This window comes from Cololabis saira, chromosome 21 (genome assembly GCF_033807715.1).
Source record: "Cololabis saira isolate AMF1-May2022 chromosome 21, fColSai1.1, whole genome shotgun sequence".
Taxonomy (NCBI): domain Eukaryota; kingdom Metazoa; phylum Chordata; class Actinopteri; order Beloniformes; family Belonidae; genus Cololabis; species Cololabis saira.
The window spans coordinates 38,169,359-38,194,265 of NC_084607.1; the positions used below are offsets into that span (position 1 = coordinate 38,169,359).

A 24,907-nucleotide genomic window follows, 5' to 3' on the forward strand; every position below is an offset into this window, starting at 1 on the left:
GGTCCCTGCTCCGGAGGTGCAGCTCGGCTCTGGCCCATCCCCCTCCAACCCCCTCCATCCCCCTCCAACCCCCTCCATCCCCCTCCGCTCAGGCTGAAGCCGCGAGGGACGACAGAGGAGAAGATTGGGCGGAGCCCTGTGCAACACCTGGAAAAAAACCAACAAGACCTTTCCTTCTCCCCCCACATCCCCGACGGTTTTAGTTTTTTATTCCCCCCACCGCACCCACGCCCCAAGAAACGTATTCCCAGTAGTCCAACAATTCTAGTCTGAGGTTATTGACATTTTAAAAGCTATTTTGAATATTCATATTCCTCAATGTCCTGTTGTATGTTTATTGGGGAGTGCAGTGGAAAACATACATGTAAAAATTATGCAACGTATCATTGCTCTCGCCTGTCTGTCTGTGAAGAGGACAATACTTATGAACTGGAAGATTCGCAAACCAAACTGCTTTCATAAATACAATTGGGTGAAGGACTTTTTGGAATTATTGTCAATGGAAAAGGCAACCACAATCCTCAAAGACAATGAAAATGACCAATTTGCCCCATGGACTGTCATTAGACAACACTTGAGAATAATGGAATAATAATATGACCTGTTGTGTTGGTCACATGCTTCTTATTTTATTTTACTTATTCTTCTTTTAGAGCTGGACCCGAACTGACGCTAGAGGCTCCATCATTCCTAAAGTTTATCTGTACCACCAACCCTTCCCCCCACCCCCTTGTCTTTTTTTTGTGTGTGTTATTGTAATGTTTCTCTTTTTGATTATGTGAAATGTGGTGTTGTTAACTTTTTTTTTTATTTATTGTTCCTGTCTTCATTTTGAAAAATAAAAATTATTAAAAAAAAAGAAGAAACGTATTCCCGAGTGACAACAGGCGTAGAGATGCTGCTGCGTTGCCTGTTGTCACTATTGCAACTCCCAATGTCATAGAGATGGTGTCATCCTCACATACACACTTGTTGGTTAAGTACTACTCTAAAATTTGACATTTAAAAAAATAAACAAAATAAAAGATTAACAGATAAACAATTGTGGGTTTGTAGTTCACGTGTGCAAATTAGTTTGTCTCGAAGAAGCTTCTGAATGTTTTTTCTCAATCAGTCCCATCCCCTCCAACCCTTTCTTCCTTATTCCTTCCTTTTACAGGTTATGATTTTATCTGTCCGGCTTACCGGCCCACATATATATAATCACACAAACCGACTTCAGTGCAGATCAAGAAAAGCTCTTATGACATTAATCCCCTGCGGTTCAGGGCCACTGGGCTAATGAGAGCCCCCTGACCTGAGTTCCAGGAGGGTGTGCGTACAAGAGTTGAACAAACTTTGTAAATTACATTCTAAGAACAGTGATCAACATAATTGGAAGAAAGGAGTCCACATTTCCCCTCTGTCTTTGTTGAGGTTGCTTAAGTAACCACTTTTTTTAATAAGCGTAATAGTTCTTTTAGTTTAGACACATTGTGACCGAGACAATAAGTGAGCAGGGAGAAGGAGTGCATGCAAGTGCTTTTACTCGTGCTCTGACTCGCCCAAAAATAATCTTCTCACATGGTGTTTGATGCCTATGGTAAATTGTCGGGGCACAAGAATTCCAGTACCACATTCCTCAGTAATTTACAACCAAATACAAAGACACAATGCCTCATAAATGCTCCAAAAGTAAATCTCTCTTCACTATTTTTTGTATTATTTTTTGGGTTTCTTAAAAAATGTCCATTTAATCTGATAACACTACCAACCTCTTTCTTAATTTGAAGATAAAGCCAGTGAGTGATTAAGTTTGTCCAGAACCCACTGAAGATGAGCTGTGCACACGCAGCCCCTTTATGGCCGGCTGCTCCAAAACATTCAATTCAATTTTTCAATTCAATTTTATTTATATAGCGTCTAATACAACAAAAGTTGTCTCCAGACGCTTTCCAGAGACCCAGAACTTGAACATAAACCCCTGAGCAATTATTACATAAACAATGGCAGGTAAAAACTCCCGTAGTGGGAGAAAAGCCTTAAGCCAAACCATCATGAAAGTTGATTGGCAGTAAAGGAAGAGATACTTTAGAGGCTGTTTTAAGAGATCAGTTAATATTGAGCATTCTCAGCACAACACACACAAAACACGACTACTGAGCTTGTGACTTTTGGAAATTGTATGAAAATGAATGTATTGTATGAAAAGGGGTATTGTTTAGTTTTCAACCAGCAGAAGGACAGATCCTGCATACAAGAATTAGATAACAAGAGATGTGAAAAGGCATCCAACAAGGCTTGCTGTGAGCGGACAAAAGCTGTTGCTCCTGCGAAGGGTCGACAGAAAACCTAACTCTTCCAATACACAATATGGCCTGTAAATCTTCCCCTGGCAAGGAATAATTAACAAAAAGGGATGGATTATTAAAAGAAATTATATACATTTATTAACCATTAATTGGACAATAACATTATTATATAAAATCGTTGAGTGTATAAAGTTTTGCTGCTACGAGGAAGGTTGGTCCGCCCATGTCCCAGATGAGACAAGGAAACGAGGCCGCGTACTCCAAACACCACAGTCAGAAATGTGAAAAAAACCGTTTGGTTCCCTAAAGAGAGCAGAGTACCAGTGCTGACCCTGTCTCACACAGAGGCAACCTATGACCAAAGAAGAGAGTCATTCACCACCAGTAACCCTATAAAAATGAATAAATCAGAACATCAAATAAAGGTCCGACTGCCCTGGTTCCTTTAACAAGACAAACGGATCCATGCGCTGGCAGCAGTGTAAAGGTCCGACTTATCCAGCACTTAACCAAACACAGGCAGTGCAGTAGATACTCTTCCAACAGCACTTAAATATACAAAGAGGAAGGTCCCCGTTCTAAGGGCCTGATTTACTAAAGGTTTGCGTGCGTAAAAACGTGTGCAAACTTGACATCACCCGCAAACCAATGTGCAAGCTGATCTACTAACAGCGTGCAAAGAGGACTGCGCCTCTCAAATGAGCAAAATAGCACACGCTGTTCATTTAGTACCTTTGCCCTGATGAATAATCAATATGGGGCGTACCCGCCAGAATCGCTAAATACTGGGAGGGGAAAATGCAAATAGGTTCATTTACCACACGCAATGAGATTTACCAAGCCTGAAAGTTTTTGCAGGGATTGTGATTGCGTCTGTATTTAATACGTTCGAAAGGAAGGTGCTAATCTGCCCAGCATTACACAGGGATGCTTGTTGGTGCCTGATTTGAGGACTGGGGTGGGGATGGCTCAACTTGTGGTGAGGATTCTCCACATGCAAAAGGAGAAATATTTTATTTGAATGTTAAATCGAGTATTATTCAGCAAAAGGTTGCCACAGGAGGCACATTCATTTTTTTATTTGTGATAATAAATAAATCACGTGTTTTCATGGAGAAAAAAGTGTTTCTTATTGTGCGCCTATACATGTTCTGCAGTTGTCATACCCCGGTGTTGTGCCGTATTCAGCACCCCTGCCGTGAAAAGCACCCGCTCGTTTGACAAAAATTATATTCTCATTCCGTGTCACGTTCTGTTTAGCGTCCAGTTTTGTGTTAATGATTCATGTTTAAATGCGCTCATGGATTCCACAATAGTCATACTTTCCCACAATCACAGTCACAGATAACAAAAATCGGGTAAATGGTTATTGATGTCATTAATTAATAGCCTGCTTACTGTGTTGTCTTCCATAATATTTGTAAATATATATAATATAAACTCCTAAGTATGTGTTTGTGTGAGTGTGTATATATAAATATATTGAAGTGTCAGTGTGTTGTTTTTTTTCTTGGTCTACTTATCATTGAATATACGAGGGGGTGCTTTTCACGGCAGGGGTGCTGAATACTGCACAACAATTTGCCTCTTCCACTAATATCTCTAACTCCAAATCGTCAAATTTCATTTTGCGCTTGCAACTATCCTGCTTTCCATCCAGACTCTCCATGGCGCAAACAAGTAAGACAAATAAGACACGCAACACCTCATTTAAATACTGCGGTTTGCACCTGTTATCAATTGCGCAAGCATTTTTAGTTGATCACCCGCAAAACACACAACAACAGCACGTGCAAACTTTTTCAGTGCACACGCAATTTAGTACTCTTTATTTAGGATCTTAGTAAATCAGGCCCTAAGAGTATAAAAAGATCATTAAAAGAAAAACACAAAATCCACAATTAAAAACATGACAAAATGAATGAAAGGAAAAATACATGGAACTCAGCCAGATACCTCCATGGAGTAATTGAAATCAGAGCGCTTCAAAATACTGGTGACCTCTGTGAGATAAAACACTAATCTGGAAAATCATCCCAACGGAATCTAAAACCAATGAAATCAACCTCAATATCCCATGTACACATGTAAACAAATATTACACCAAGTAATATTTTCACATTGCAACAAAGCACAGCGCTCGTACCTGCACTGACGAGTTCCCCTTCACAGTATTCTGTCCAAACCATGCAAATTGCATTTTGGTTACGTAACGACAGGAGCAGAATCGTATTGGCTCGTAGATCCACATCACTGGACGGCTCATCCGGGCGGCTGTACAGACACTGCAGAATCCAAGGACGGAATATCATGACCACGGGCCCTGGACACAAACTCGCTATGGGCCCCTACCTACAATAATATCTTACGTGCACGGTGCATGCCCTCCCCAATCACTCAGTTTGGTCACACAATGGCGCAGAGAATCCACAATCACACAGTGTGATTGTGGATGGCGGACTGGCGGAGCGTGGGTCTCAGTCCAGAGGGGGCGGAGCATTCTCCATGGGCCCTTATGATAGTCATTTTAACGTTCAAAAACACCTCATCCTGCCCATCAAACAACATTTATTCTCACTTTTATTGAGCTAAGCCTATAGGACTATGCTGCAGAAAGCAGAGTAAAGTCACAAACTTGTTCAGAAGCACACACACACACACACACACACACACACACACACACACACACACACACACACACACACACACACACACATCGGCCTGACAGCTGTCAATCACGTGGCGCTGAAAACTCAGTCACGGACTGACTCAGTTCCATCTTTGATACAGCTTAAATACAAAAAAAAAACATTACACAATCTATTTAGATAGATATAGACACAGCGGTCTATAACATCATTTCTGAGCTCTATAACAGAGAATAGACTCTGCGGTCTAGTTGACAACAACACAAAGCTCATTCAAATAGGCAGGTGGTCAAAGCTACCACAACATTCTGATAAAGAAATTATTTATGAAGGTTACACTGACTCACCAATGGTAGTTGACTCTTCCATAAAACTTTGTACATGCTTAGTCCTCTTTTAAAGTTTAGCGCTCATCTCCTTCATGGCCGCAAATTTGCCGAGTCGGCAAATTGGCTCCAACTGTTACAGTTTTTTTCGATTGCTTACACACTAAAATTAAAAGTAGTACACTATTAGCAAAACCTTACACTCAAGAAGCAAAACATCAGCCCATATTTGCACAACTATAAGCACATTGTCAACCTCACACTTGTTGCAAAACTCTACACACAGTGATTTTCAAAACACTAAACACACTAAACGTACATTAGACACAAAAATCTATCATAAAGTCACTTCTTTGCAATACCAAAGCACTGACTGTCAAATTAGCACACCGTCCAACCAGTTGGTTCAACACAGTCATCAGGTGTGCAAACACTTGTTTGCTTAAATGTAGACACACCAATCAGGTGTATCTACACTATAGAAAGCAGCAGGTGAGCTCATTGGTCTCCAAGCACAAGAGTCAGAGAAAGACTACAGTTTTTCTCGATTGCTTTGACACATTTTGCACATCATGGGTCAACTTTATCTAATGCTCACACCTTCTTTGCACAGCAAGAGTCCTCTCTGGCGAATCGGTTAACTATTTCTCATTGCTTTCACACAATTTTCTTTGACTTTTACTGTAATACACTTTTCAAAACAGTTAACACACTTCTCACAAAGAGACACCAAACATAACTGATTGACCATGGCAACACATTGCAGACACTTTGTAGCAGCCAATTGGAACTGCTCTCTCAATTCTAAAAATGATCAGCACCTGTGTGAACTCTCTTTGCAAAACAAAGCAAGTAGTCCTCAACCTATCAAAGAAGTCAATAGCTTGAAGTTGACACCAAGCATGGATCGAGGAGGACGTGGACATATGGCCTGATCGTCAGGCCCGTGTCGACAATGCGTAATTTTCCTGTATTTTTATTTTTTTCATATTTACAGGGTTTCATTTGATTGTGTTTCATTTACAGTACTTTCTTTGAGAATTGGCCTTTGTTGTACTGCATATTGAACCCTGTCATTTTGATTGCTTACAGTATGTGCATGTGACAAGTACTGCAATAAATATTTTTCTGTCAGAATCTTGCCATTTTGTACACAGTAGAACAAATGTAAATCAATGGTGTTGACAGGAACTTCAGCAATACAAAAACAGATCTACAATATTTTACTGTATACACATTTTCTGATTTTACTGTAAATACTCTGTGACAGTATATTTCTAAGTTTTATAACTAAGTTAGAGTGCTCAATACAAAACCCAAATTGTAGTATGTTGTCAGTTGTAAAATAGTCAATACTATGAGGGTGTTGAACAAAAGTTGATATTGATTGCTGTGGTTTCAATTTTGTTATCCATCATTACAGTAAATAAATGAGAAAACACACATGTTCAATTGAGAAAAAAAGTGTTTTAGGTTTATCACAGCAGAGTGTAACTCGTGCAAACAGAGTATAGTAATGTGAAACGTGTTTGTTTCATATGGTAACAAAGTGTGGTTTTTAAAAAGAAGTGTATAGTTTTTACAAGCGTGTTTAATTTTGCAAAGGATCTGTAGTGTTTTGCTAATTTGGTGTGTTGTTGTGCTAATTGTGTGTAGTGTTTTGAAACCACGGGCCCTGTTTTGAAAATCATGCTTAGGCAATCAAGAAAAACTGTAAGGCTGATTTATGGTTCCGCGTTAAACCAACGCGGCGCTTACGGCGTAGGGTACGCGGCGATGCGCGGAGGCTCTGCGTCGATTTAACGCGGAACCATAAATCAGGCTTTCCAGCCAATCAGCGTTGGCTCACGGCCCTGATGCGTTCAGGACAGTTGTAAAGTAAGAATTAGTCTACACTGGCCGCACAATGCACATTTTATCGTAATTATAGCCTACAATTTACGATTATATATGAACATATCACACAAAACAGGGCCCTATCATTGGGCCCTATGAGCTTCTAAATTTATTTTAATTTACACGTAAAAAAAAAAAAAAATGTTTGAAAGCCGAGGGCCCCCATTGGCTCCAGGGCCCAAGGCACACGCCCACTTTGCCCATGCGGTAATCCATCTATGGCAGAATCTGGTTGTTTTCCTCCTTCTCTGAGTTGGCAGGCTGAGGGGAGACCACTTTATGTATGTGGTGACATCCGCTGCTAATCCAGGACTTGAGAACACACATGGAGGTGCACATCGAGCACTGGAAATCTGCAAAAAAACAAAACAGACATGAAACAGGCACGGAACCGGCAGAAACACGAGCAGCAACTGTCCCAGGTCCCCGAGACCCAATCACAACGAAACTAAGCTACCGCGATTAACTAACTCCCAAAACTACAGAGCAAGCATGCAGGCAGCTCCGCCACCCGAGAGACCAGAGGCCGAAGAGGAAGAACCCGGAAACCAGGCCACTGGCAACCCCACAGTGGGCGGGAGGCAACCCACCGCCAGGGAGGCCCCCCCAGTGGCAGCCGAGGGGGCTACCCAGGCGAACCCGGCCACCCGGCCCGGGCCAGACATGTGGCCTCACCCCCCCAGGCCAACGACCCTCACCCCCCTCACCCCCCCAGGCCAACGATCCCCACCCGGCGAGGGGCCAGCCTGCCCGGAGAGACAGAGCCGCCCCGGCCGCCGACGCGGGCAGGTGCACCCGCCCCCACGAAAGTGGCCCCCCAGGACCAGAGGGGCGCCCCGCCGCGGAGGCAGCGGGGGGGGCCGGAGACGGGCCCGGAGAGAGGGAACCCCCCAACAGGGAGGGGGGGGGGGACCGGAGAGAGGGAACCTTCCAACAGGGCGACACCCATGCGGGCCCGACAACGGAGGGCCCCAGACCCAGACCCAGGCATCCCATTCATCCATCCAATTTCTATAATAATAATGATATAGTATACTAACAATAATAATGGTGTCTCATTCTCAAACGGCACGGTGATCAGGCTTTGGGGTGGAAGCACCAAGACTCTCTACCACCTTCTCTCCATTGTAACGTCTCAGAGGACACCTTTAAACACAGCTGAAACATTTGAATCAGATCATTTCTATTGTTTTACGCTATGGTGTCTTTTTTTCCATTGATTTCATTGATTGCTGTCATGTATTTGTTATTAGGTTTAGATTCTTAGGCCTCTACAATGACTCTCTGAAGAGACTTAAATGACTACTGCAACAGTTAATTCAACCTTTGCGATTAATAAGATATTTTTGAATTTGAATTTGAATCTGGTGCTTGAATGACAACAAGTCGCTGTTTGTGTTTTTAACGTTTACCGAGACACTACTTTGTACCACCACTGTCAAGAAGGTCATTGTACTTTGAATGAAAATAAGTGTTTAAAAAATGTGTAATAAGGCAAATTGCAATAAAGGATTTTCATTTCTTAGCATAGATTTCATAGGCTGCGTATAGGCTTTATGTCACTATGCAGTAGTATGAAAAGGCAGGCTCTTATTTTCGTAAAGGTCACAGTGACTTTTCCTTAGCTATTTGTGCCACCTTGTGAAACTTCTCAGTCATGGCGCTGTGCTCCGGAAGCACTTCATATTACAGCAGGGGTCTGGGACTCCAGTCCTCCAGGGCCACATTCCTGCATGTTTTAGATGTTTCCCTGCTTCAGCACACCTTGATACAAGGAGCTGTGTCAACAACAGAGTTCTCCAGACCTTGATGACAAGCTGGGGACGAGCGATGTCCTAGAAACAGGTGAAAAACCGCCAGATGTAAATTTCAAGTGCCAGACTCTCATCAGTGAACTTTGTGAGTTGGATTGTACGGACAGATAGCCGACAGATTTCTTCAAAGAATTCTCAGACCAACTTGCCCCTTTACTATTGTCAACCCTCTAGTGTAATTCATTCCGCCCAATTTCTCTCCTTAACACGGATGCACAAAATCCTTGCCAAGGTTCTGGCACGCCGACTAGAAGGGGTTCTTCCTTCCATTATATCACCTGACCAAACAGGCTTTATTAAGAACCGTTACTCTTTTTTCAACGTCCGACGCCTTTTTAACATCCTTTATAGCAGATAAACATAAAGATCTTTATGCTGTTAACTATCAGACCCTGTTATCAAACTTAAATCAGGATATCGAACAGTGGGATCCTCTGCCTCTGGGTGGAAGAATGAATACAGTAAAAATGAATATACTGCCCAAATTTTGCAGCCTAACCAGCGTTGAACTCGTAGGCAAATATAACCCACAGGGGCAAATATAATCTTCAGCCGCTTTGGCATATTTATTTGAGACAAAGTACAACACACTTTCTTTTTTTTTCCCGTGAACTTAAACTAACGGAATTACATATTAACAACTGAGTACACACATAAAAGAATGTTTCTTAACACAGCCTATTTCTAACTTTACCTCCAACCCCATCGTTTTGCACTCAATCAAGATCCGGAACCAATTCAGAAGATCCTTTGCACTTACAGATCTTTCTCAGGCTGCCCCAGTTACACTGAATCATACGTTTGTCCCACGGTTAATAGACGGGGTCTTTGATTTGTGGTCCAGAAGAGGTCTGGTATCACTGTCTCATCTACGGCAGCTTTGCCTCCTTTGAACAGTTTAAACACAAAGATATCACATTCCCAAATCACATTTTTATTGATATCTGCAACTTCAAAATGTTGTACTCTCAAACTTTATATGTTCTCCCTTACGTCCTCCAACTGGCCTATTGCATTTAATTTTTGATTGAAAACTAGTCAGAAAATGAACTATTAGCACAATATACGAAATACTATATTTTTGATGTCCTTGGATCTCCTCAAAAATAAATGGGAGACAGATTTAAATGAGCAAATTACAGACGACACTTGGCACAAAATAATACAGGGAATTTTTTCATCTTCCATCCGTCTTAGACATGCTGTCATTCAGTTTAAAATTGTACATCGTCTGCACTGGTCTAAAGTAAAGCTCTCTAGGATCAGTGCTGATATCGACCCCACCTGTGATAGGGGCGGGCGAGATCCAGCCACTCTCCTGCACATGTTCTGGACATGTCCAAAGCTTTGTGCTTTCTGGCAGCCCATCTTTGAGACCTTTTCTAAGATCTTTGCGAAAAGGCTTGCACCGTCTCCATTCATTGCACTTTTTGGTGTAACTCAGAAAGACTCCCAGCTAGAGATTTTGGCTTTCTGCTCTCTCCTAGCTAGGAGACTGATATTACTGAAATGGAAAGACCCAGCACCTCCAACATACAGTCATTGGGTTCAGGAAATCATGTACCATATCAAGCTGGAGAAGATCAGATACACAATAAGGGGGTCTACTAGAACATTTTTTAACATATGGCAGCCTTTCTTAATGTTTGTTGAACATATGGAGGCAGACAATACAGGACTGTCTCAGAAAATTAGAATATTGTGATAAAGTCCTTTATTTTCTGTAATGCAAAAATGTCATACATTCTGGATTCATTACAAATCAACTGAAATATTGCAAGCCTTTTATCATTTTAATATTGCTGATCATGGCTTACAGCTTAAGAAAACTCAAATATCCTATCTCAAAAAATTACAATATTCTGTGAATGTTAATCTGTAAGCCATAATCAGCAATATTAAAATAATAAAAGGCTTGCAATATTTCAGTTGATTTGTAATGAATCCAGAATGTAGTCCTGTATTACTGTAGACCTCTGTTGTTGTCCTCAGTCATCTTTACTATTGTATCTCTTTTTTGTTGTTGTTGTTGTTGTTTGTTTTTTGTTATCTGGCTATATGAGTTCTGAATATTGAACTATGTATTTCATACTGTGAACTCTGTATGTCTGGTATTTGTGGGGGGTCGATGGGATTTACGATTTGTTTGTTTTCATCTTGTATGTTCTGTTGAACTTATGTTAAATTGTAAACTATAACTTGTAAAACGAAATAAAAATACCTTCATAAAAAAAAAATAAAATCAATAAGCAAAGTATGTTCAAATCAAACTTCCAAACAGGAAGTAATCCTGGTTTCCTGGTTGGTGAATGAACCATGAGCAGCGTTGGCAGGCCGGTCTGACCACAATCTCCCTGGCTGGTAACAAGACACTCTGCTCCCACCCTTCCTACAAACACACACACACACACACACACACGCGCACACGCACACGCACACGCACACGCACACGCACACACACACACACACACACACACACACACACACACACACACACACACACACACACACACACACAATAATAAACACACTTCTCCCATTATTGAAAGGGTTCCAGAATATAAATATCTTGGTATTTGGCTGGATCAAAAACTCACTTTCAAGCATCATATCACCATACTAGTTACAAAGCTGCGTCAGAAAATTGGGTATTTTTATAAACACAGAGAAAATGTTCCTCTGTCCTGCAGAAAGTGGGTTATTGAGGCAGATCTTCCTGTCAGTTCTGGATTATGGTGATGTTATTTATCAACTCGCATCTGCTTCCACCCTTAAATCACTTGATGCTGTTTATCACTCAGCTCCAAGACTCATCACTGGTGACAGTTATTCTACTCATCACTGCATCTTATATGAAAAACTTGGTGGACTCTCCTTTCTGTCAGATGTGACAGCATTGGTTTCTCTTTGTTTCTAAAGCCCTAATTGGAAGCTTCCTCATTACCTTAGCTCTTACTGAGGTGATGATGGCAGATACTCAACCCGCTCCTCTGATTTTCTCATGCTGGAAGTGTCATGTCCACGGACTGAATTGGGAAACACTGAATTTAGCTACTGGTCACAGTTGGACATTTTGTAACATGCATTTGTTGGAAAAGTTTGTGCAGCTTGGTCAATTCAAATCCTTAATTGCTGACCATTTTACTCATGTTTGTAATTGTTTTTAATTTTTATTTTTTATTTTTATTGTATTATTCTTTTTATATGGTTGTTGTACATTCGGCATCATTGTAAATGAGGGCTTGCTCTCAATGATTTCTCCCAATTCAAATAAAGGTTGATTTCACGCCTTCCCTGGCTCTCTCCGTATCAGCCCTCCTAACACAGCAAACCAGGAGGAAATGCTGCGCCGAGAGGCCGTCTACCACGGAGACCCAGGCACCTGTCTGCTTGTGTCTTATTTTTGTTTCTCTTGGATGGGCCGTACTGGAATGTCGGGACGCTGACTCAATGACATATAAATGAATCTGAATCTGAATGTGAACTCATGCTACTGGCAGATCCCGTTTCTACATCGTTTCTACATGGTCACGTTAGTGTTGAGGTGTGTGTCTACAGGGAGAGGCTTCTGATAGACTGTATCCTGGACAGGTTTTTATTGCACTGAGTACACACATGATCTGCTCCTGAAAAGTACACATACGACGTGTCACAAAGTCATTGAATGAATATGCTACTCAAGTAAAAGTATCATATGCATTAATAATGAGAAAAAAAGCTCTCATTATGACCTGAACTGATTGCTGTATTTGGTCAGTTAATGCATCCTGCTCTCTTAATTCAGCGAAGGAAATTAAGAGAGCACTTTGAGAAACACTTAACAGGAGACAACTGACTCAGTCAGAACTCACAGACATTCAGACACGCATACACAAATTACATACATCTAGGACAGTTCAACTTGTTCAAACTTTCTGTTTGGCTTTTTTTAAAGACAAGGACCCACCAATTTATTTTACCACAACGCAAAAATAAATAAAATAGTTATAATAATAACAGTAATTTGTTTAGACCCTCTACTGATATTTATTTTACAGCTGAGAATAGCTGAAGTTATTATAGGTTTTGTTCAGAAAAAACAACATATCTTTAAGCCAAAGATCTGAGAAGTTAACGCTCACATGGGCATTTAAATGACAGAATAACCAGTATTGGAGTTGAGGGGGGATGAGGGGGGGTGGCATCCCCCCTGAAATAAAAATCACCCCCCTGTAAAACTGCCATCCCCCTTTCCATCCCTTTTTAATTTCATCAATGAATATGGTTTTACTGCTATTTCAACATTTAGAGTCATCACCAGAAAAATAACACCAGTAAAATAACTTATTTGACAATTTTCACTTGAAATAAGTAAAATCGGAAAATCTACCAGTGGGACAAGATTTATCTTCTCATTACAAGCAAAAAAATCTTGTTCCACTGGCAGATTTTTCTACTTATTTTAAGTGAAAATCTACTTGAAACAGGTGAAAATTGTTGTTTTAAGTGTAATGAGATTTTTTTTACTAAAATGAGACATTTTAACTAGAAATAAGACAAATATTCTTGTTAAGATTTTAAGTTTTTGCAGTGGTCCATTTGACTTATCCTGTGAAGGACAGAGTCATATTGATAAGTTCAGAAAAGGGTTTTTTATTGTTGTGTTTTGATATATTTGATGTAAGCCCAGTGGATATTTAAAGCTTACAGAAGGCTGCATTTAACTGCTGCTATGTCATTCCTGCAGTATTTCTGCAGCTGTTTTGGTCACTGCTATTATTTGTAATATATTATATTATTTGTAATCAGCACAAATTATCTGTCCCCATATGATAAAATCCACCACCCCCCTGATTGTGTTTTACAACTCGAGTACTGAGAAAGTAAATTATAAAAGGAAAAAAATTCTGCTATACAAACACCAGCAGGCCCAATGATCAGTATGAACGACAGCTCTGTGATCGATCCATCAGGTCTGCCGGGCAGGCCCAATCAATATGAACGGACGCTCTGTGATCGATCCATCAGGTCTGCCGGGCAGCGCTGTGGCCCGATGACGTCACTGATGTCGACGTGGAGCGCGTCGCTCAGCAACCAGGAAGTAAAGTGTCCGGGTCAGCGAGCGTGCGAGAGAGGCAGGAAATATCTGTTAAATTACCCCCAAAAAATCAAAAACAAATCTACATTTCAGCAGGCTTTCCAGGAACCTGGCGAAGGTTTATACCTGCCTTACTTCGTCACATTTAATTTCTCTTCGCGTCCCTGTCAACGGAGCACTGCCCCCAACGGTCACCTGTTACAGGTAACAAACATGGAGCTGAAGCAGCTGTCACTTGTTAAAGGTAGAGTCTAGTTAAAGGGAACTAAAGCAGCTGTCACTTGTTAAAGGTAGAGTCTAGTTAAAGGGAACTAAAGCAGCTGTCACTTGTTAAAGGGAACTAAAGCAGCTGTCACTTGTTAAAGGTAGAGTCTAGTTAAAGGGAACTAAAGCAGCTGTCACTTGTTAAAGGGAACTAAAGCAGCTGTCACTTGTTAAAGGTAGAGTCTAGTTAAAGGGAACTAAAGCAGCTGTCACTTGTTAAAGGGAACTAAAGCAGCTGTCACTTGTTAAAGGTAGAGTCTAGTTAAAGGGAACTAAAGCAGCTGTCACTTGTTAAAGGGAACTAAAGCAGCTGTCACTTGTTAAAGGTAGAGTCTGGTTAAAGGGAACTAAAGCAGACTGGCTCTTGTTAAAGGGAACTAAATCAGCCGTCACTTGTTAAAGGTAGAGTCTGGTTAAAGGGAACTAAAGCAAGCTGTCACTGGTTAAAGGGAACTAAAGCAAGCTGTCACTTGTTAAAGGGAACTAAAGCAGCTGTCACTGGTTAAAGGGAACTAAAGCAAGCTGTCACTGGTTAAAGGGAACTAAAGCAGCTGTCACTGGTTAAAGGGAACTAAAGCAAGCTGTCACTGGTTAAAGGGAACTAAAGCAGTTGTCACTTTTAACCAGGGACTACAGGCGGAAATTAGCAATTGTTGCTATAACCTGGCTCAAAGCATCTCTTCTTGTTTTACAAGATTAATGTTTTTTTGTGCATTGTCCCTGTTTTAAATAAATAAATTCAATCAATCAATCAATCAATCAAACTTGTTAAAGGGAACTAAAGCAAGCTGTCACTTGTTAAAGGGAACTAAAGCAGTTGTCACTTGTTAAAGGTAGAGTCTAGTTAAAAGGAACTAAAGCAGTTGTCACTTGTTAAAGGGAACTAAAGCAAGCTGTCACTTGTTAAAGGGAACTAAAGCAAGCTGTCACTTGTTAAAGGGAACTAAAGCAGCTGTCACTTGTTAAAGGGAACTAAAGCAGCTGTCACTTGTTAAAGGGAACTAAAAGAGCTGTCACTTGTTAAAGGGAACTAAAAGAGCTGTCACTTGTTAAAGGGAACTAAAGCAGCTGTCACTTGTTAAAGGGAACTAAAGCAAGCTGTCACTGGTTAAAGGGAACTAAAGCAAGCTGTCACTTGTTAAAGGGAACTAAAGCAGCTGTCACTTGTTAAAGGGAACTAAAGCAAGCTGTCACTTGTTAAAGGGAACTAAAGCAGCTGTCACTTGTTAAAGGGAACTAAAGCAGCTGTCACTTGTTAAAGGTAGAGTCTAGTTAAAGGGAACTAAATCAGCTGTCACCAGGGGCCAGGGTTGCCGACTATCTGTAAAATAAATAAGGGACACCTCATCGATTGCCTTCACCTTTCCTGTCGTGGTGAATTTTTTTTAGCCCCTTTTTTGTGAGTGAAACAATTTTTTAACTATTTGACTTGAACCTGAATTGAATTAGATGCATATTTTTGAATGTTGAGCACATGGACAACAAATTAGTTATCCAGCAATTCACTTTAATACAAAATAAAAATATCACCTGAATAAATAAGTATGTTTCTTAAACAGAAACCTGTCCTGCTTAACTTAAAATTGTATACAGTAATATAAAACAATAGAAAGAAAGCAGAACATCCATCCTGTAATAGTGAACATTTTTAGTGCAAAACAAAAGTGTAAACAGAAAGTCTGTAGAAAACTTGTAAACATATTTGTGCCTCAAAGGCCATGACTGTAGCTACAGTTGTGGTAAAACAGAACAAAATAACTTATGAACTCAACAGCTCAATGTCATTTTCCATTGGCATTTTATGACTACCGGTATTTTTCGACTCTCACAGTAAAACGGGACAAAGTGCGTCCCTTTTCAGCTCAATACGGGACATACTTTAGTTTATAAATACGGGACGATTCCGTTTTTCAAGGGACGTTTGGCAACCCTAAGGTCGGCCGGGGGGGTCGTGCCCGCGGGCGAGAAATCCAGAAATACACATATAGAAATACACATATAGCGTACACATCTTCAGTTTCCTATTTCACCATAGATCACACTTTGGGATGCCTTCTTTATATTTTAGCGTTATTTCCGCGTAGATAAGAGTGAGTTTGATGCTCCTTAACAAGTTTGGTCCTGGATCAACATCAACTGTCAGGGAGCACTTGCTCCGGGTGGCTGATTTATGGTTCCGCGTCACACCAACGCAGAACCGACGGCGTAGGGTTCGCGGCGACGCACACCGCACCGCGTCCGTACGCCGTCGATTTAACGCGGAACCATAATTCAGGCGAAGCTTCAGTCTGTCTTAGCTGATCACTGACACACCGGGTCGGAGCGGATGTGGTCTGATGTTTAACCTGTGTTTTGTGATTAATAAGCACGGGTTTTAATTATTTTTTGTTGGATCAATGTAGCAAATAAAATGGTTGGGACCATCCAGCTCCTCAACCATCAGATACGTGTTTCACGTGATCAGTTCAGGTAAAAACGGCAGTTAAATCAGCAAAAATGTCATTTTGCTGGATGAAATATATTAATTCCTGATAAAATAAGTTTTAGTCCACAGCTCTGCTCCTGTACGCATGTGAATGAGTGTACGTTTGTGTCTACATGAAAGTACAATCTGCATTGAGAGTTCTCTCTTCTTCTTCTTCTTCTTCTTCTTCTTCTTCTTCTTCTTCTTCTTCTTCTTCTTCTTCTTCTTCTTCTTCTTCTTCTTCTTCTTCTTCTTCTTCTTCTTCTTCTTCTTCTTCTTCTTCTTCTTCTTCTTCTTCTTCTTCTTCTTCTTCTTCTTCTTCTTCTTCTTCTTCTTCTTCTTCTTCTTCTTCTTCTTCTTCTTCTTCTTCTTCTTCTTCTTCTTCTTCTTCTTCTTCTTCTTCACACGCCACTGATTGGTCGACGTTCGAATCAGGAAGCCGGAGTCAGCGCGAGAGCGACTCGCAGCGATTTTATTATACAGCGCAAACGTCTGTTTGGTGATCCAACTCTGAGGTGCAGATGTTCATAAACTTGGGGGCTGACGAGAGAATTAAAAAAGGGATGTAGACGGGTGATAAGGAACGATCAGATCCACCAGGAGCTCTGTTTTACTCTCAGCCTTTCGCGGCTCCAGTTGATTCCTCATCTGTGCCGACACAAACAAAGTGGTTGCGCAATCGAGTACGTCACAGCAGCTTCACCCCAACCTGCCCACTTCTCACCTGGGGGGGGGGGGGGGAACAAACGGGGACAAAGCGGGTGGAGCCGTGATGAGGGACGAGCCATCCCGAGCCGGGGCGTGCTGAATAGGTACTAGTGGAGAAGCGCCAAACGAGGCACGGAACTGGCCTTGTCTTTAGGCATCCTGTGATGAGGCGGCAGGTAACTAAAATGTAACTAAAGCAAACTAGCAGCTGTTACAGGTAAATCAAGGAAGTGTTCCCCTGTTAAAGGTAACTAAAGGAACAACAGGTTGCTTGTGAGTTTTCTGAAGCTGAGAGTTGCTAGTAATCACCCCGGTTTGATGCTCTGCTTCACATACCCCTTTTACACCAAGCTGGTTCCAGGGCTGGTTCTGGGCTAGAGCCAGTTCTTTGGTTTTACACAGCCTAAGGACCGGCTCCTGGCTCTCAAAACTGGTGCTACACCAGCCCCTTTGAGCTTAAACAACGGAGCGTTGAAGACGGCGGTTAAGTTAGCAGACTCTTTTATTATTACATCCATTTATTTAATAATGGATGTAAAACAGAAGCAGCAGTGGTCTACGGTACAATCCATCAACAGTAACGTCGGCGGGCTCCGTGCCCGCCGATGGAGCGGCAGCCTCATCCGAGCCCACTCCCAGCCCGTCCCCGCGGGCCGGGAATTTTTATTAAATAAATGGATGTCATAATAAAAGAGTCTGCTAACTTAACCGCCGTCTTCAACGCTCGATCCATTTATTTAATAAAAATTCCCGGCCCACGGGGCTGCCGGCTCTCGAGTCAAATTTCTTAACAGCCGTTATTTGGATAAACTGAGCCCAGGTTGGGGATCTTAAAGGTTACTTTACATGAAAAAATATTAAAACTTAATAAAGTGCCATATTAACAGCGCTACAGCTGAAATGAAAACAGCTTTTGGCTCTCAGCTTCCTGATCAGGGTAGGGATGAAAACGAGGGGGCGTGGTGGTGACGTATACAGTAACGTGATGACGTAGCTCTCTGGCCAGCTGCTGGTTTGTGTAAAAGCAAACGGTTCTTACTTAGAACCAACCGCGAACCGGCTCTAGCACCAGCACTAGCACCAGCCCTGGAACCAGCTTGGTGTAAAAGGGGTAACAGGGCCCATATTCCTGAGTGGGACGGTGCATCTGTTCCTGCAGATGTGTCCTCTGAGAGAAAGACATCCATCTCCGTCTGACTTCATCATGAATTCGTCTGAATGTTTTTTATTTGTATTCTCATGTGCTGTTGCTATTTGGTCTTCTTAATTCTCCCCCAGTGACACCACACGTCTTCGATTATGGTGGATGTCACGCTGGCTGAAGTGGGAAATAATCTGAGTGAAGCCATAAAAATCCTCGGAGATGGACAGAGGTAAGGTTGGAGGGTAAATGGTCCGTGCTCATATAGTTGTTTTATACTTTGTTTAAGGGTCTACAATATCCTTTACAATGTGTTCAGAATCCACACAAAAGTGTGCTTTAGCTGAGACCTCTGTTTCAACAGTTTGACCGCCTGCATCTGTTCTTTTTTATAATGGGAGTTCCAGGTCCGGTCCCGCCTCCATCAGTTCTGATGTTACCAGGCAGTGCAGTGAGAGTTAAGGTTAAGGACGTATTTGTGTGTTTATCTGTTTAGGGAGCTGGAGGCTGGAGCAGAGATGCAGCATATCAGTAGAAACTGTATCCCTGGACCCCTGCAGGGAGAGTAAGACACACACACACACACACACACACACACACACACACACACACACACACACACACACACACACACACACACACACACACACACACACACACCTCACAAGTGTGTATGTCTGTGTGAAATGATAGCATCCTAGACATACCATTAAGTATATGGAACTATTTTCATTGGTTTATATTCTGTTAAATTCTTTATTGGTATGTGAAATCGACTAGAAAAGGTTCTGTTCACTTGCTGGAGTGTGAAATGGGTTGAAGTGTGACAGTAGGAGGAGATTTCTTTCTGACGTTGACCCTGTGACCCCTGTGCAGGGGTCAGGAAGTTGCCTCTATTCTTCATCTTGTTCACAACCTGATACATGACGAGGAGGAAGAAGACAAGCCCAGCCAGCTGTGAGTACACGTCACATGTGCCCTTTGAGTGTCGCAATTGTATCATTTGTTTCAAACTAAACTCATTGTAATTCTGATTTGTTAAAGATCTTTGTAATTGTCAGTCGATATGATTTCTAATTGTAAAACCTTAGGGTTGTGAAAGCGTTGGCTTCAGGTGTGTTGGACCAGCATAGCATTACTCAGGTTCCATCACAAGCAGAAGGTTGGGGCCCTTCTGTGTGCTCTGGATTCTTCTCTTCGTCCTAAGACCTGCATGTTAACTTAAATGTGGATTATTGCTACGATTCTCTACAGGACTGTCAAGCCTGTTACACATTTTCTGTTTGTTTAATGGGGAGTTGAAGAGAACCCACTTTTAGACTGATCGAGAAGGAGAAATGAAACATTCCCAGTATGAAGTGTGTTATGAAACTGCTGTTTGTTGTCTCCAGTCGGATGCAGAATGTGGGTGAACAAGGTCAAATGGCACTGCTGGGTCCCAGCCTTGCGGCCTACATCTCAGTGCTGGATAGACAGCGACTCCGTAAACTAACCACTCGGATTCTCTCAGACACCATGCTGTGGCTCTGCCGACTCTTCAGGTACGCCCTGATGTGCATCTGCCGTGTCCTACTGGGATCTACATGATTACATCATAAAACACACATAAAAGCATGGAAGCACATTTCTCATTACAGTCTCCATGACATTAACATGTGCTCATTTTTGCAGCCATAAACAGAATATGTCAAAATATAGCTTTAGAGCTCAAATTGCTTTGCCTGAGACGGTGAAGAACTTCCTTGCGTGTTACACGTGTTACTCCTTGATCCCCACAAAACGACAAAAACTGCTCAAAACGTGCAGCTTTTTGACAGGGGGTTTTGAGGGTCAATGAGACCAGATAGCATGTTGAATCATTATGATAACCAGTTAAAGAGAATTTTAGTTTAGATTGTAAAATGCTAAGTAAATTAGAATGAACTTGTGAGGCTGAACGACGTTCACGTCCACACTCAGTTATCCTGCCCTTTCTATTCACTTGTCTTCCTCACAGGTATGAGAATGGATCGGCCCTACTTCCACGAGTATGACAGCGAAGGCCTGGTGAAGGTCTGTCGCCTGGTCATCAACGGCCGCTACGAAGATTACGCTACTGAAGGCTACACAGTTCTGAGCTCCAAACAGCCAGTCATCTACCAGAGCGCTTCCTGCAGGTCCTGTCTGGGTCAGCACCTCTGCAGCCAGGTAGGAAGGTTAAAACACACACACACACACACACACACACACACACACACACAAACACAAACACACACACACACACACACACACACACACACCAGACTGTAAACTGGAAAGATTAAAGCTGTCAACACAGAAAGATCCTTTCCAACCCCACCCAGGGTGCTGAAGTCATGGGGGAACTAACTTCAGCGCCCACCAGCGTCCCCGGCAGGAATTGAACCCAGGACCTTCTTGCTGTGAGACGGCTGCACTACCAGCTGCGCCACCGTGTCCCTTGGGAAGGGTATTTTTGTCATATTTGGTGAGGGTCGCCATGTTTTCTGATAATATTATATAAACTAGATCATTTGAAAAACAAATCTGCTCCTTTGGATCCACCTGTAGCATGGGGGTGTGTTTACAGACTGTCAATCACACACAACCCCGGTCAGAGCCACGCTCCTCCAGCGCTACGCCTCCAGTAAACACCCTTACGCCACTGCTTAGCAAAGATTAGATGTGAAGCAATTCTACAAGGTTTATCATTTAAGACACTCGTCTACCTCCATTGGTTATACCATTGATTTATTCTCAGGTGTCGGTTCTCTGATTCCTTGGGTTTCTGTAGTAACTTAACTTAGTTGTGCTCACACACTCCAGCTCAGGTGCATGTCCTCTCCTGGATGGGAGGGGAGAGGGAGACCGTTCTGTAGTTCAGCAGAGAGGTTGGGAGGGGTATGAATGTCATATTCCTTCACATTTTCTGGCTAGTTACTGGATTTTTGGGAAGTTCCCGAATGCATCTTTAAAGTCAGCTGTTGCTGTATTATTTGCTCACAGTACATGTTTTGGGTTGCACAACAAAGAGTTACTGAAGAAACTGCAACGATTAAGTGTTGGAATGGACCAGTCCGGAAACGGTTGTAGAAGACTGCAAGAAACTGCAAGGCCGAACCAATTCCACACTATTGACTTTCTTTTCTTGCCCTTTTTTTATCAACAACATTTTCACTTTCTTTTGCAAACGCTGACATGCTTACAAAAGGGCGGGCAGCGCTCCAGCGTGCTCACAGCTTCTCGGGAGGGGAGGGGGGAGGAGGACTACGGTAGCCGAGAGACGCACAGCCCAGCAGCATGCGAGAGGAAAATCGATTTTCCGATTTTCCTTTTTTTAACATCGTCTTTATTAATAAACCCGATTTAGATTTAAAATCGATTAATCGCACAGCCCTACACTGAACATACCATGAACCACTGTCAAAGCCATCGTCAATAAGCAGAGAAAATGGGACATTCTAGAGGAATGACCATGGTGTGGATAAACCTCCCAAAATGGACGAGAAAATGAGGAGACACGGTCCAGGGTAGGCTGCAGGGTACTGTGCAGGGGAGGCTGCAGGTCAGGCTGCAGGTCAGGCTGCAGGTCAGGCTGCAGGTCAGGCTGCAGGTCAGGCTGCAGGGGAGGCTGCAGGTCAGGCTGCAGGTCAGGCTGCAGGGGAGGCTGCAGGTGAGGCTGCAGGGTAGGGCTGCAGGGTAGGGCTGCAGAGTAGGCTGCGGGGTAGGGCTGCAGGGTAGGCTGCAGGGTACGGTGCAGGGCAGGCTGCAGGGCAGACTGCAGGGTAGGCTGCAGGGTAGGCTGCAGGGTAGGCTGCAGGGTAGGCTGCAGGGCAGGCTGCAGGTCAGGCTGCAGGGTACGGTGCAGGGTAGGGCTGCAGGGCAGGCTGCAGGGTACGGTGGTACGGTGCAGGGTAGGGCTGCAGGGTAGGCTGCAGGGCAGGCTGCAGGTTAGGCTGCAGGTTAGGCTGCAGGGCAGGCTGCAGGGTAGGCTGCAGGTTAGGCTGCAGGTTAAGCTGCAGGGTAGGCTGCAGGGTACGCTGCAGGGTAGGGCTGCAGGGTAGGCTGCAGGGCAGGCTGCAGGTTAGGCTGCAGGTTAGGCTGCAGGGTAGGGTGCAGGTTAGGCTGCAGGGTAGGGTAAAAAAAAAAAATCACTGGGTTTGTATGTGTATATTTATGTATGCATATGTATGCATATATATATGTATATATATTAAATATAGTAATAATGCACATATATATGCCTTTGGTTTCTACCGTCATGGTATCAATCATTAATATGTGTGCAGACAAGGTAAAAAAAAAAGTAGTTTAAGAAGAACTGCCTACGGGGAAACAGTGATTAAAACTAGTGTTTACTATATCCATGAACTTCTTGTATGCTGAATCAGCATTATTTGTATAAATATCATCCCATGACATGTTGGCAAGCATATGTTCAAATTTAGAGATGTTTGACTTGCTCATGATTCTTTTATACTTTGGTTTCTTAGTGTAATTAATCCCATCAGCCTGTATTAGAGAACACTGAAAAATAGGAAAATGGTCAGATAAATCTGAAAACAAAATCACAGAATTCATTCCTTTCCCTAGAGAATTTGTGAAAATATTGTTGAGTAAAGAAACTGAATGATCTCCAACTCTCGTAGGCCTGTGGATATGGAGCTAGAACAGTCTCATAATTCACAAATGCACAGGACAAGTTTTACAAATGCACAGACCGATTTGCAAATACACACACCGTTTCACACATGCACAGAACAATTCACACGTGCGTAGGACAAGATATACAAATGTATTTTTGATGCACACACAAATATAACCTGATTTACAAACGTTTTTTTTGTCTGTGAACTGCGCTGGATTTGTGTGTGAGTTTTGAGACTCCCTTGACGTGACTCGATCCACAAATAGGTTTTTTTTTAACACGGAAGGATCTGCAACCAATCAGATGTCTTCCTTTATTTCAGCCAATCATATGAGCACACCCCATGTGGGGGACGCAGAGCAGTGGATAAAACACGACTTACTCTAAACCAATCAGATTAAAGGGGCGGATACACCTGCTGTTTGAACTGCGTTAGCGCCGTTCACTTAGAAAAGTGATTAATATTTCGAGTTGGTGGAGTAAAGATAAATAAACAGCAACAGGAGATAAAATATAAATAAACAGGATGGAGAGGAGATCACTGTTCTGATTTTATTGTGATCTAAATAAAACAGCGCGATCGGAGATGGTTTGTCGGGCTGTTCAACCAGAGCCGTCAGGAAAGCTCTTAGTCCTGCTGATGCAGCAACTGATGATGAGAAACAGCGGAGATATTTATGTATTTGAACTACGGGTGTCTTTCAGGAGAACGAGACGAGCCTGTTGACGGGGGTGAATATTGCTGCAGTCGCGTTTCTGGCTCTGGCCGCGAGTGGCGCTGGTCCCAGTCAGACACCAGCTGACCACAGTGACCAGACGTGGAGGTCAGAAACAAGCAGCTGTTATTCTCACATTTATGATGTGACAATCGCCACCACACAGAAGACAAACCATGTGTCAAAACAGCGGTGGCAGATCAAACACATTCCCCGTGCAGATAGAGTCGTGCTCATGGGGAAGATGCAGCGGTGATGATGCTGTTCGGGGTTTAGTCCACCGATCATCAAACATCTGAGCTGGATACAGAGGTTCTTCGGTTATCAGTCCGACTGATACCGACTTTACTCCAGATATTTCGGTAAATTAATCTCCTGACACGCGCGTACTGCTCCACCTGCCGCTGCAGCTCGTCCCCGTCAGGCAGCGCAGCAGCTCTCTGCTGCATCTGTCTGGTTCTGAATCAGCGGGACAATCCCATGTAAACACGTAGTCACACCAAACGGAGCAAATACATAAACATCTCCGCTGTTTTTCATCATCAGTTGCTGCATCGTCAGGACTTGGAGTGCAGTCTCCTGACTGCTCTGGTTGAACGGCCCCGACAAACCATCTCTGATCGCGCTGTTTTCTTTAGATCCCAAGAAAATCAGAGCAGTGATCTCCTCTCCATCCTGTGTATTTATCTTTTTATCTCCTGTTGCTGTTTATTTGTCTTTACTCCACCAACTCGAAATATGAATCACTTTTCTAAGCGAACGCAGTTCAAAACAGCAGGTGTATCCGCCCCTTTAATCTGATTGGTTGCAGATCCTTCCGTGTTAAAAAAAAAAACCTATTTGTGGATCGAGTCACGTCAAGGGAGTCCTCAAAACTCACACACAAATCCAGCGCAGTTCACAGACAAAAAAACGTT

At 42.6% G+C, this 24,907-nt stretch overlaps 1 protein-coding gene across 1 annotated transcript in view; it reads left to right on the plus strand.

Moving 5' to 3' along the window:
* The first annotated feature begins 14,036 nt into the window (after positions 1-14,036).
* pdxdc1 (pyridoxal-dependent decarboxylase domain containing 1) overlaps positions 14,037-24,907 on the plus strand; it is a 68,959-nt gene continuing 58,088 nt past the window's right edge. Inside the window, exons 1-5 of the mRNA XM_061711876.1 lie at positions 14,037-14,256; positions 18,767-18,861; positions 19,126-19,194; positions 19,506-19,586; positions 20,021-20,170. Of these exons, the coding sequence (XP_061567860.1) occupies positions 18,788-18,861; positions 19,126-19,194; positions 19,506-19,586; positions 20,021-20,170 (374 nt within the window). The 5' untranslated portion in view covers positions 14,037-14,256; positions 18,767-18,787. The remainder of the gene's footprint in view (positions 14,257-18,766; positions 18,862-19,125; positions 19,195-19,505; positions 19,587-20,020; positions 20,171-24,907) is intronic.